The sequence below is a fragment of the Artemia sp. Qi Xiang Cuo genome, chromosome 11 (assembly GCF_049724085.1).
Source record: "Artemia sp. Qi Xiang Cuo chromosome 11, ASM4972408v1, whole genome shotgun sequence".
NCBI lineage: Eukaryota > Metazoa > Arthropoda > Branchiopoda > Anostraca > Artemiidae > Artemia > Artemia sp. Qi Xiang Cuo.
Genome location: NC_142804.1, coordinates 656,134 through 670,537, shown reverse-complemented (window position 1 = coordinate 670,537; position 14,404 = coordinate 656,134). Strand labels below are relative to the sequence as shown.

At 36.6% G+C, this 14,404-nt stretch overlaps 1 protein-coding gene across 1 annotated transcript in view; it reads right to left on the bottom strand.

Moving 5' to 3' along the window:
* Positions 1-14,404, bottom strand: part of mRpL32 (mitochondrial ribosomal protein L32) — a 28,719-nt gene that overhangs the window by 663 nt on the left and 13,652 nt on the right. The window contains exons 2-3 of the mRNA XM_089097029.1: positions 9,882-10,109; positions 513-655 (exon numbers count right to left, since the gene is read on the bottom strand). Coding sequence (XP_088953155.1) covers positions 513-655; positions 9,882-10,109 — 371 coding nt within the window. The remainder of the gene's footprint in view (positions 1-512; positions 656-9,881; positions 10,110-14,404) is intronic.

Below are 14,404 nucleotides of genomic sequence, written 5' to 3'. Positions count from 1 at the left end.
TGTTTGGATATGGACAATAAACAGAAAAATATATAAGGCTTTTATAAATTGAGTTGCCCACAATGAAAAAGGGTATACACATCGCTTAAAAGTCTTATTTGATGTCTATAATATACTAGCCCTTTGATCGAATTCATCAAAGGAGGTTATTTATCACAATAAACCCAGAAATTGGTCACCATTTAAGTCAAATTTTCCACGAATATTTACACTTTATGGAAACCGAAAGCCACAAAAAAGTTCTTATAGTGAGAAAGATCTATCTAGTTTCATAAATAACAGGTTTCAGGATAACATATCCAGGCAGATCTTGATTGCCCGGCAGATCTTTTTTCCGTTCAAGCTGGCCGCTGAAGTCAATGGCTGTAATAGATGAGATGTTGAGGTTAAAAAAGCCCCGAAATTCACCGAGTTTCAACCTGGAAATAACAAAATTCTTCTTGAAAATCTAGATGAATGAATAAAAATACCTACAGAATGGCATACTACAAAACAGAAGATCGAGTTCCTACCTGCAATTCTTCACCTGCTACTCTATCCTTTTCGTTTTCATAAACTACAACAACCTCTCGTTCAACTGGCTTCAGGCCAAGCTTTTCTACCATAGCCTTTTGTATAGCTTCTGTTTCTGCCTTTATTTTTTCATAGCAGTTCCCTGAAAAGTTAAATACGATTAGTCAAGAAGGAGAGAGAAATCTGTTTTCCCAGACACAATTGTCATTTCAGTTTTTTTGTAAATTGAATCTTAAAGTGAAATTTTGAATCTGTAGTTTATGTTTGTTTATTTGAAAACCCACTCCCAGTAACATAAAAAGAACAGAGCAATAAAGGACAAACAACAAACATTTACATTAATACAACAATGACAACAACTTGTAAATGTAAACTATATACATAAAAAAAGAACTCATCTTTAATTCAAACAAGAATATTGAACCACGGGTGACATGTTGTTTAATTTTTGCTTTCAAACACTTATGATGCTTCGTGTTATATTCACATAGTTTTTCGTTCATTGCTACACTTATTAATCCGTAGTCTCCAGTAAAACATATATTTAGTGAAAAGGTGGAACACATTTTTGTTTTATCAATTTTAGAGAATATCTTTCAAAATAACATTACTGGATATAAGCCAGTACAACAGCGTTGTAAATGAAATTTTAAAGTCTGAAATGTACAGCAGTTCACTTCAAGTATAGTGTCTTTTAGACTTAAATCAACATAAAACTAACTAATCTGCTATTTATTCAGAGGAAGACAAAAGAGTATTCGAAATGCTGGCAGGTGCATAAGAGAGAGTATTCATAGCAGACAGAAATACAATGGTGTGGGTAACTTAAATTTTAATCAGTAAAAATAAAACAAATTCGTGTAATTTTGGGACTACATCATTAAATAGCCAGTTTGGCCGGCATTCACTCCTTTATATTTTTAATCGTACTTTAGTAAGAATCCGCAAACGTTTTAAATTTGCTGATAATTTAACTGCCATAGCACTGAGACTAATGGTACATTCACATTACGCCCTATATTACATCACACGACCATAACCAAGGCCGTACCCAGGGGGGGTAAGGGGTTTCAACCCCCTACCCCCGACATGTTTGTCTTACTCGTAAAAACGTAACAAAAATTAATATAAACAAATTTTTTATGCGTTTTTTTGTGTAACCCCCCCCCCCCCCGAAAAAAATCCTGGGTACGGCCTTGACCGTAACGAAGGTCTAATCCTTGTAAGGTATACCAGACAAATACATTAAAGTGACTAGTGCTAAGTACAAGAATAACTCTGCTCCACTTAAGGTAAAAAATGAGGTTAGTGGCTGGTTTCGTATTAAATCAGGTATTAAGCAGGATTGTGTTCTATCCCCATTTGTATGGAAACCACGGAATCAAATGGGGAAGTAGAACTTCCCTGGACTTAGATTATGCTGATGATTTAAGCATCCTAGATAACAGTGTGAGCAAAATGAATGAATTTCTAAAGGTTTTGCGGGTTCAGGGTGTTGGAATAGGTTTGAAAATTGACGTTAAGAAGACTAAGTCGCTAAGGCTAAGAAAAAGTAAAGATGGAAAAGGTGACGTCGAGTAATGAAAAGATCGATCAAGTGGACAGATTCATTTAACTAGGTAGTATTATTAGTAAAGACGGTGGGTGAAGTGAAGATGTTAAAAGTAGAATAGCCAAGGCCCAAGGTATTTTTTAACAGTAGAAAAAAGGTAAGATAATATAAGATAAGATTTATTGCTGAAAAATGGCTATCACAAGCCCAAAAGGGCCGAATTCGCACTTTAGCGTCAAATACAGCGAAAAAAAAAACAACAAAAACAAACAATCAAACAACAACAGAAAATTATAAACGGGTCAGTTTCAAATAATTAAAAACGTTAAAAACAAAACAACGTTAAAATTGAAAAAATAAAATTAGAAGGCCAATGTCGTCAGAAAAAATATGACACTGTCAAACGTCAGCAAAAAAAAAAAAAAACAAAAGTTATTTGGGGAATAACAATAAAAAATATAAAAACCCCAAATTTGCAAAATGGGTATTAAATTAATAACTATGAAGTAAAGAGCGAGTGAGGGGGGGGGGGCAGCGGAGAGTAAGTGGTTGAAAATGTCAACTATTTAAGGGATAAAAGTTCTTCTATATCTTTCCGTGCAAACTTTTAGTGGGGCGAGAAGGGGGATTTTAGTTGACACAGACAGTGGGAAGCAGGGTCGAAGGGGTGCAGATTGACCGGGGAAAAAAGGAGTTGTTCGAGGCTTATGAAGGGCATTGTTAGCAAAACGAAATGTAATTTTCGCTCTCCTTTCCTTAAGGGTGACAAGATTAGCTCTCCTAAGAAGGGAAATATAAGGTACTTTACCCTCATTGAAGATAATTCTTAAGCAACTTTTTTTTACTGCCTCTATTTTGTTCAACAATTCAATGGAAATGCCAGGATGCCAAACAGGCAAGGTGTCCTCAAGGGATGGACGTACAAATGATAAGAACATCCTCAAACAGTGTGAGTTAGGACATTTAAACTTATTGAGGAGTTTAAGGAGGGAAAATGCGGCATTTGCACGTTTTAAGATGTCATTAATATGACAATCCCATTTTAAGTCGCTTGAGATGATAACGCCCAGTAATTTTGTAGTGGTAACAGACATTTCAGGGGGGATTGGACAGGAGAAAGAAGGAGGAGTTTTAAGGAAATTAATAGTAAGAACAGTTGACTTTAAAGGTTGACTTTCATATCATCAGTAAGAGGTTCGGATGATATCGATTCCAAGATGTACATTGGGTTATTTTTGGATTTCTTGAAACATGTCGCTAAGACATTTAGATCATCAACGAATTTCCATCTATCCGGAAAATGAACACCAAGGTTGTTTATCATTGTAAGAAATAAAATTGGACCTAAGAGGGTTCCTTGGGGCACACCATTATAAATTGGAAGGGAATCAGAATATACATTCAGGTATTTCACGACTTGCGCTCTGTTAGAGAGGAAAGACGCAATTATTCTAATTAAATTAGGGTCAACTTGAAAGTCACAAGATAGCTTTTCTAATAGTATATTGTGGTTGATTAAATCAAAAGCTTTTTGCAAGTCAACAGCGATAACATTGAGCCAGTTATTGGGTTTTTCGAGTGTTTTGCACATTGTGTCCATAAGGTGAACAAGATAGTGGGTAGTAGATGTAGAGCGTAGGTTTCCGAATTGTCTTTGGTCAACATTTGGGATTATTTTTACTTTTAACCACTCAGCTAAAAAGCTTTCATATAACTTCGAAAAAACTAGCGTAAGAGTAATGGGACGGACACCATCAAAATCTTGATTTTTACCTTTCATTTTTACGGGAGTAATAAAACCTAATTTCCAACAATTTGGAAATTTACCAGTAGAGGTAATTTCATTAAAAAGTAAGGACAAAGGCTCTGAGAGGTTGTCGGCAAAGGCTTTAATTAGTACAATCGGAATGTCTAATGGACATGTACTACACTTTTTAATGTTCTTAATTTTTGCCTCTACATCCGAGGGCGAAATAACGGAAAAATTGAGAGAGCACAAATCATAAGGAGTGTCAAAAGAAAGGGAAGGGAGATTCTAAACTATGGAAGAAAGAAACCTGTTCTGATCATTGGCTGTAACTGAACGGTCTTGTTGGAAATAAAAATCTATATTATTATGTGTTTTCCCACAAATTTTCTTTATTCTATTATACCATTGTTTTGGCTTTGTAGAAAATAAATCCTGGACTTTGCATTTGTAATATCAAGAAGCAGATTTTGGAATTCAGAGACTTTAAAATTAATGTCATTTTTTCCTTTGAGGGCCAGCCAGTTTTCATTGGTAATCCAAGATCCAAATGTGTAAAGGCCATCATTGGAAATTTGGCGATAAGAGAACTCAGTAACAGAAAAAGTATGATTAAAGCTATTAAGAGGCTTTGCTGATAAATAAAAATATTAAATTCCTCCTAACAGGGGCAAGGGAACAGGAGGGGCATAGAAAGCCTGCAAATTGGTGTAAATCAAATCAAGGGTTGAATTTTCTTTTGTTGTTTTTATTTCTAATATTTGTTTTAAGGTTAGGGAACTGCAAAGGGAATTCAACTTTAGATCATTAGCATCACTTACTAAGATAATACCGGCGTTCGGGAATTCGCATAGGACGAAGTCGGCACTGCTATGCAGTTGTTGGTAGAATCGTTGTCTTTGTGCAGTGTTTTGATTTAGGGAAAAATAAAAGCAGCAAAATACAATCAAATTAAAGGGGCTTGGTGAAACTTTGGGTCTTACACTTACCCAAATGATTTCATTGTAACCTGAAAGATTTGGAGTATGAATTGATTTAGGAAAGAGATAATTATTTACAAATGATAGTATTCCATCTCCCTTTTTACCTAAGGGGTGATCATGGGGACGAAGTTTTATGAATTGAGAGCAGTTATTAATTTTCAATAAATCAGGGTTCTGTGCTTGGACCTCAGTTACGGCAATTACATCAATTCTGTGTACTTGACAAAGGGCCTCTAGCTCGATCAATTTGTCGAAATTCAGGCGTTCGGTGTTTTTAACAAGCAACATTGGTATGTTAAACGGTTTAATAAAGTGAACATTTTTTGGTTTGTTATTCTTGGTCGGCAGTGGGGGGTGGGTGGACCGTGGATCTGGGAGGCGAGATGCATCTTATTCGGGATGAAGGCTGGGAGATATTTGGGGTTGAAGTTTAGGGGAAAAGTACTGTGGGTAAGGGGGTAGTTTTGGTGCATTATTAGAAGGCGGGACTGGACCAGGCTTGAGAGAAAAGAAGGACAGCGAACAAATTATGGGAATATTATTAAGTTGGGATGGAACTACGGTGGAATTCGTCTTACTATTTAAAGTTTTAGAAACTCTGCATGGATGTACTACCTGTGGATCATTCTGCCTGCTTACTCTTAAACCAGAGTCATACTGGTAGGGTAGCCAGCGGGGTGAAGTGCAAGGGAAGGGAGAAAGGTTTCCTGGTGATCTGGGACTAAGTCAAATTGGGAGTGTTCTTTATATGGGTGTTAGGGGGGGGGGCAATATGATGCTGAGGGAGGGAAGTACGGTGGGGGGTGTCTGAGAGGGGAGGGGTTGGGTTTGTTTCCGCAAATAACGGATGGAGTCCAGAACCGGTCAGTAACTTCTTGGACGCACGGAGAAGAACGGAGTCGAAAGGAAGTGGATTTTTGGGAGGAAAATGAGTAAGGGGGGGTTTGGGGTTGGTCCGAATTGAGTAAAGTGATTGGGGGGGTTGCACTGACTGGGCAGGTGTAAGTAAATGGGGCGGAGGATTGTTTCGAGGGATGGATTCCTGAGGTATACTGCGCTGTATCGGGTATGCAAGGGGATAAGACGGAAAGTCGAATGGAACACGAACTAAAGGAGGGGGGGGGTCGTGAATACTTTCGGCGTCACCCTAAAAAACGTTGGGTTACCTTGTTACCTTGACTGGTAACAGCTGGGACTGCCCAAGTTTGTGCACTTGTTTTTTGTTTGCAGCTCGATTTATTTCGTAAAAAGGAAGGGGGGACATAAATATGCAAGCTATCACACCCAAAACAACGCCCACTTGCATAAAGGAACGTGGTCAAAATTACACTTTGTTTTAGTACACTTGCCAGTGAGGTAAACAACATAAGTGCAATAACGAGCACTTCTTTTGGTCGCACTTGTTATATAAAAATTGAGAACAAACTCTTGGACTAGCTTCATTTTGTTTTTTGGAGTTACGGGTAATATATCCATGATTATAGGGGCACTTTTGACCTAATTTACAATTTCCTTGCTTAAAAAACTTGCAATTTTTTATAACACTATTATCAGGAATACTTTTTTCCTGCAGCTTGCTTGGACCATAATCATGTCCAAAATGAAATTTATCAGCTAATTTGCAAATACCTGCCAAAATTATGTTAGCCCATTTGGGATTATTTGTAGAGAAGCCCCTATTATTAGTGACTTCATTACTTTTAATATAAATTCGGGCATCTCTGATTGAGTTCTCAAGGTCAGGATTATAATTAGGTTGAATAGAGGTGATATTGGGGTCAGATACAATTTCTGAACTTAGGTTTATGTCACTCGTTGTGGCTAAAGTTGATGAACTTAATCCTCTGCTTCCTTCATTAATATTCATTGAGCTTGGGGACAATGCTAAAGTTGATGAACTTAATCCTCTGCTTCCTTCATTAATATTCATTGAGCTTGGGGACAATGCACTGTTTTGATGATGAAAATCTAAGGTGTTATTTACCTTGTTTGTGATGGAATAATTTGTAAGTTGACTTCTTGAATCATTTTCATAAATTGACAAAAAATCTCTAATCAGCATTAATACATCCCTTAGCTTTTCTTTTAAAATCAAAATTTTTGTAAAATCTGCTTGTGATGAGGGGGATGTCGTGACGCTGTCCGTTTGAACATATTTATCCATGTTGCATTCAGTGGTTTGGCATGATACATGCGTTGGACCTTCGGGAAGGACTTCAAGAACTTGGCACTGGGGTGGGGCAAGTAAAATTGTAGGACCAACTGAACTAGCCTCCTGGAGCTTGTTTGATTTTTCTGTTGAAACAGAAAGCTGGCTGTGTGGAGGGTCAGGATAAGGAGTAGGACTGCTTAGGTCACTTAGGATGCTCAGAATTCTTTTTCTTTCAACTGGGGTACGAGGCATTTTAGCGAAGCCAGGACGGGGTACAGAAAGACACGGAGGAGAAGTAAGGTTTACCTTGGATTTAGTGAAGCAGTCAAGGCACATCCAAGAGTTGCTCCAATTAATAATGTCTATCCTGGCACATTTTTTGGCCCCTGCGTCGACCCAAGAGTCACAATTTGCACATTTGATTGAGTTAGAAGTAACTCGTAGTCTGCATTCTGGACAGTATTGTTTTTGTTTTGCCATTTGGACAAAGGTCACAATCACTGTAGCTTTGAACTTAGAGAGGTGTTGACAGGTATCTCCATCCACAAATTAATTCCTACCGGTAAGGTAAGACTGAATGAGTAACAGAGCATTGCCTCTTATTCCGCAGTTATCAAGCTTACCCAGAAGACTCAGATAACAAATCGAATCAAATGATTTCTTCACATCCACAAACATTGTAGCTGGTATTTCGTCATGGTCCATTGCATCATTTAGAAATTGTAGTAAAACTAGTATAGCATAATCTGTAGTGCTCAGGCCTGAATCCAAACTGATGCATGATGAAGAAGTTAGACTTAGTCAGATAATTCATTATTCTGTTGTAGATGCAACGCTCCATAATTTTCGCAAAACCAGCAATTTTTCTCAAAAAATTTCGCAAAACCATAATTTTCGCAAAATCAAAATTTGTTACAGATTATAATGTGATACGTTTAGAATTGCATTATTGTGTTTTTGTTCGTTTTGTTTTACTAATGATGGCACAATGAGCACAAATTGATTTGTTTTAACGAGATATTCGTTACATGATTTACATTCAGTGTACTGTAATAGAGCCTTAAAGCAAGTTTTTTCATCAACACTTCCCCCATAATTTTGGCTATTTTAAGATAAGATGTATCTTAATAAAATATTTATAGATATATTTTTAACCACGTTTTCCAACAGTTTTATTAAATTGTAGAGGCATATCAAAACAAAAAGAAGCAGAAATAAAGTCATGTAGTAAGAATAAGTAAGAAATTACGTAAGAAATACGGTAAGAAAGTAAGAAATACAGTAACTCAAAATTGAAACAAACAGAAATTAAAATGAATGGTCTTATTTAAATAAAAAGATAACAGACAATGTTATAAATGAATTAATGAATCCTAAAACAAACAGTAACTGAAATGAATAATATAGTCAAACTTTGAAGAAACAGAAATTACCACATGGGATTAGAGCTAACGCACATTAAACCCCCTAAGGGCCAGTGCATAATATTTATGTCTGATGTATTTATCCCTTTCAATTCTTTATTCAAAGTCACACAGGACCTTATATTGCAAAACATATTGGTGGATTGGAGACAAAAATAGTCTAACCTACAGTCCTTTCACTCCCCCCCCCCCAAAACAAAATTCAAAGTCTCCTTACTCACCCCCTTCTTTTGTCACCAACAGTATCTGACAGTTTAGATTCCATCCTAGAAGCTATTCCAAAACCAAACTTGGTTGCCTTTTCTGCTGAAATGAATCAATGAACAATGGCTAATTTATGTAATTTAGGGTTATTGCTCTTGGGGCAGTGGGAGTGATGTTAACCATAGGCATATTCATTAGACCAATGGAAGTTTTAGAACAACCTGACTATCCCAAAATTTTAATGTGATGAGTTTCGGTCCCTTAAAAGGACAACAGAAATTTCGTTTCAGTGTCAAATGAGTTCTAGTTTCTACGCTCTCTCCTTCTATATGAAGTGGATGGGAATAAAAAGTTTCAGACCTTGATCTGGCACCATTTTGGGAGGAGCCAATGCTTTTTTTATATATATTTCTTTCTGCATTGTGGTGCATTTAGCCCCAGGAGTTGGGAATATAAGTTTCAAGCCAATCGGTATTTTTCTTATTTTTTAGGTTCATTTTTTCTTGGAGAGGGGAAGGGGGTTACCATGTCCTGGAACATTTTTTTGTGCATTAGGTTTCTCTTGGTCCAAAAACTTAGGGCTGTTTGACTTTTGACTCATGTTTCAAACTGATCAAAGACAATGAGTTTTGAAAACGTTTCAACAAAATTACTACCATATATCAAAATTTGGAGAGATGCCTTCATTAGTTACAGATAGTCAGATAGTAAAAAAGGGCATGAGAGAGAGCGTGGTTGCCCTCCAATCAACTTCAATTTTTAAAAAACAATAAGCACTCAATTACCAATTGAATGGGCCCCTTCAAAAGTTCTTACAGCCCCTCTATCCCTAAAAAGTGGCCAGAGTTAAAAAAGAAATTCTGAGTAATACATGGAAGGTACATGACTCTTTACTAAGGAGACATTATGTGCTACTCTTGAAAGTTTATTCCAAGAAAACTCTTATACAAACATATTTTTCCACTGCTCATAAGCAAAGTTTATATCAGAATATGATAACTAAGTGATAATTGTTTATTCTAAAAGTGTATATTACAATGCAACAGCAATATGATACTTTCTACAATCTGGTTTCCTAGAACTAGGCCTAATGCTAAAATTTTTAGAGATTATACAATAATAAAGCTATAAATTCTTATTATCCAAGGGTATAAATATAGGGAACAAACAGTTTAAATACTTTATTTCATAGCTTCTGAAATTATATTTCCCATCAGAATTGGTGAATCATTTTCAGCCAAGAATGTAAATAGCTTAAATTATGGGAAACATAATACTTGATTTCCAGATTTATTGAGTTACATACCACAAAGGCAATCAGATTCGTGATGGTGGCCACATGTTCTACATGTTACAAGGTTGTGTTTGGGTTTGTACATCTTCCAGTGCCAATTTTCAGCTCCAATTCTAATTGACCTTCTTCTGTAAATACTAACTCTTTTTGTGGGCACTGCATTTAAAAATCCATCAAATAACTCTCTTACATCAAATTCTTTTCTCTGAGGTCTATATTCATTGCCCAAAACGTTCAATGCTGGAATTAAAAGTAAATCTTCAGTGAGTAGCTCACAAGTTAATCAGTATAACTTGTATCAGTACATAGAAGGGTTGTGATCCTTTCTTTTTTTTGAAGAAAAGATTTTCATTTCAAAAAACTGTTTATCATGAACTCAGATGGGCCATATTTGTATTTTGGATTGCAAGTAAGAAAAAAAAAAAAAAAAAAAAACAAAAGCAAAGAAAAAAGCGTAATCAATTAAGAAGAAGATACAATAATTGGCATAAAAAACATACAAGGGTTCAAAACAAAAATTATTATAAAACTGGTTAAAAAAAACATTAACACACAACAACACCAAATGAATCATTTGTTGAATAAATTAGGCCAGGACAAGGGTTGGGAAAAAGAGAAAGCCAAGCCTTTCCTTATAAATGATCCCCTGACTCTTAAACTACCTTTAGGGTCAGGTCTTTACAACTCAGCCTTGGACACTGCATAAACAGAGACAAAAAATAAATTCAAGATCAAGTTTATGCTATCACCAGCTAGAATTTCCTAGCAGCTAATGGGGAGTATGAGAAGGGAATTAAAATGTATACACACATTTATTTATATACAGGATATTATTTCCTTGTTCACAGTAAAATGTCTGTTTTGTTTTTTGTTATATTGTTATTATTATTATTTATTTATAACCCATCATGCAGACAACAAAAAAGATCGAGTACAGCAAAAAAAAAAAAAAAAAAAAAAAAAAAAAAAAAAAAAAAAAAAAACACTTAAATAAAGGTAAATACACCAATTACATAACGGCAATAACTTCTACAAATGACAGTGCATGGCATGAACTATTGCTGGAGAATCGCATGCCACTGGTGACTAATAATTTTCCTGTTAAACTGTTGTATTTGTTTTTCTATTGTAAGCGTGGGATCAGCTATTTTGTATTTTCTGATCAGGTAAGTGTTGCGTGTCCAGGGTGGAAACCTTAGTAGGTATTTTGTATATTTAAAGAATATCGACCATAATTTGTGCTTCTTAGTTTGCCAGAAAGTTCGACAGAAGAGGCTAAGGTACAAAAAGTGAGGGAGGACCAGTTCGTTATAGAGCCGTGCCAGGATCATTCAGTTAAAGATGAGTTTCTTTGCTACCATTTTGCTATATGCAAAGCCCGTTCGTTTCTCGAGATGCTTAATGAGTAATGCTCTTGTGTGCTTTAGTGTCTGGCCAATGGGCAACTCTAAATACGTAAATTGGTCAGCTGGTGCTATGCTAGTGTCTCCGAGCGTGATGAATTCGGGCTTCAGCGTTTCAGGCCAGTTGAACAATAGCACTTTGGACTTCGAAGGGTTGAGTTCAAGACCAATAGCTGCATACTCTCTTTCAAAAATTAAAAATTTTTCGTCAATTCCTCCAAGTTCAAGGGAAATGTTTCATAAGTCATCAGCAAATCAAACTAGGGAAATATCTATACTTTTAGAAATGCAAGATTTCAGATAATTTTCTTTTGCAAGAATCATTCTGTTATTAAAAGCTGGAGCAGAAGTGGGTGTACCTTGGAAACCACCCTTCTGTACTGGGCTTCTAACACAATCTGTTCGCTTCTCATAATTGATCTTGGTTTTGACTTCAAGATTTCCATGCATATCACTTAGGGATAGGAGTGTGTCATATTGGACGCCGCGCTTTGCCATTTCAAGTACAATCTGTTTGTGTATTAATGAGTCAAAAGCACGTCGAATATCATGTATGCCAAGAGCAACAGATCCGCCAGAATTTTCAGCATCCAATAGTACTGAAACTACCGCACTTGAAGCATGTCCACAACCAAGCCCAGGCTAGAAACCGAACTGGAAAAGCGGTGTGTAGCATGTCGTATTAATTTCCTCAATAATCAAAACTTCGAATATCTTGCAAAAAGTGGTAGATACTGTTATAGGTCAAAATGATGTGCATTCCCCAGGAGGATTTCCCTTTTTTGGTACCGGTGTAAGACTTCCGACGCAGAACGTACTAGGAACAATACCTTGTGCAAAAATCATCTGGAATAAGAGGGTTAAATGATGAATAAGCAGAAGCGACGCGTTTTGTAGATGGACTGCAGAAATTTTGTCACCACCTTACGATCGCTTTTTTTTTAAGATGATGGAGGATGTTCCAAATGTCAGAAAGTGATACAGCACGATTGGTGCGACTTGCATGCAATAGTTGGTTATTGAGATAGTATTTGAATTTTGTGCTTTTTTTCTGGGCACGATGGTGAATACTCTAGTTCATAGTGTGCTTACCATGACTCTAAGGAGATTGACAATGCATCAGTGGAAGGTTTTTTTTATCTTGCATGTACCTCCAAATATTATTGTGGTTTCGCATAGCAATTTCCGATGACTTACAAATAATTTCTGCGCGATGGTTAGCTAGCTTTTTGGCAAATTTACGTTTGGTGCGAAGCCGGATTTCATTCATTCACTATTCCGGTTCGTGGACATCCGCAATATTTCCATATAGAGAGCCAGAATTTAGCCTTATCACACGCATCAACTAAAGCTGCATTTTCTGACCACCCCTTTACTTGTGTACCTGTTTTGATTTTTCGTTTTGGCACTGCTGCTTCCTCAGCTAGACGAAGTGCATGTGACAACTGAGCGTGTACATGTTAAGCTGAATTCGTGTTTCCTTTTCGTGGCTAGGAGTGGATTGTATGGAACTTTTATTTTTGATATAATGTTGTCACATACGTGATTGTAAAGGAAGGGATCCTTTTTATTCCAATCCGTAAGCTCTACCCATTTCTGCGATCTTTCTTTTTGACTAGTTTGGCGAGTGCTTGAAGAGGGAAGTGCTATATTTAATTCTATTGCGAAGTGGTCCAAAGAAAAGGGAGTATCAAAGACGCGCACTTGAGAGGGGAAAAGCTGTTTGGAACAAATCACATGGTCAAGATCAGATGTGGAACCTGAGTTATGCATGTATGTGAATTTTTGTGTTTTGCCTGGCACGATAAACAAGTTATCAAGTAAACCGTAAATCATATTTTCCCGAACACTAGATTCAATACTATCAATCTCGTTGACATTAGCCCTCAATGAGCAATTAAAATCACCTAAAATAACTGTAGGGAGTTTCCTACGCTTAGCTAGGAGAAGGCACTCTGATAGTTTAGCAATACTTCTGGCAAAAAGTGAATCTGAATGGTCATCCCGGTAATATGTCAGCAGATACACATTAACTACTACTAAATTACCACCTACTTGCACTGCAAGGATATTTTGCGTTGAAAATAAAATCTTTGACTCAATATCTCTCCGAATATAAGTTACAAGTCCACTAGAGGGTCGACCAAGGGCCTGCTTACACTCAGCAGGAACAGCATACATCAAATGAGACTGAAAAGTGTCTAACTGATTCACAGACAATGGAAGGGCAAAGTGCTCTTGAACACTTACAATATGGCTGGTTTTCAGCATTTCAGCTATTATTAAAGATCGGTCAGCAAAGTTGTCGTTTATGTTCATGAAATTCAAGAAACATGAAATTCATATCAGACTTTGTAGACTTGTTTGTAGGACAGCGTACGCTATAGCATGGGTATCCACTTGAGTTGCAGCTCGTGCAGAAGGCTGGCTGATTGCACTTGTTTAGGCAATCTGAAGTGTGATCAGTTGATCCACACTTCAAACACTTTGGTTGATTTATGCATTCAGCTGCAAGATGACCAACTAAATGACACTTATAACACTGTTTTGGCAAAAATAAAAAAGGCTGTGCTGGTAGTTTCTCATAATGTATTTTCACAGAATTAGAAGAAAAAATATGGTAAGCCTATGGAATATATTATTTAAGGGACCAACTAATATCCAGATAACCAATTTGTGTTTATTGTATGTCTGTTCACTGTGAAGTTTTTTTCCATTTTTAATGTTGTTTATCACAATTGCTGCCTCTACTTTTCTTTGCTATTTTGTAATAGCACAGGCCTGTGAGACTGTAACATCTATTTTTTTTTTGTTGCCTCTTTTATTTTTATTATTTTTGTCAAAAGACAAACCTATGGTTAACTCTGTTTTGGTTTAAAATAAACAAAATATGAACACGCCACTCAATATGCCTTTGTACACTCTTTCCAAAAATACTAATTTCTTTGATTGCAAAAGTTGAGGGGGGGGGGGCTTTGTGTTGCTATATCTGGCCCCATCAAGGTGGGGGCGCTGGTATGCATTTGCAAGGGCGACAACACAGTACAGATATATAGACAATGCAATCATCTCCTATCTTAACCATTAGACAAAGCCAGACCACAATGCAGCTCCTCCAGAGAACATCTAAAC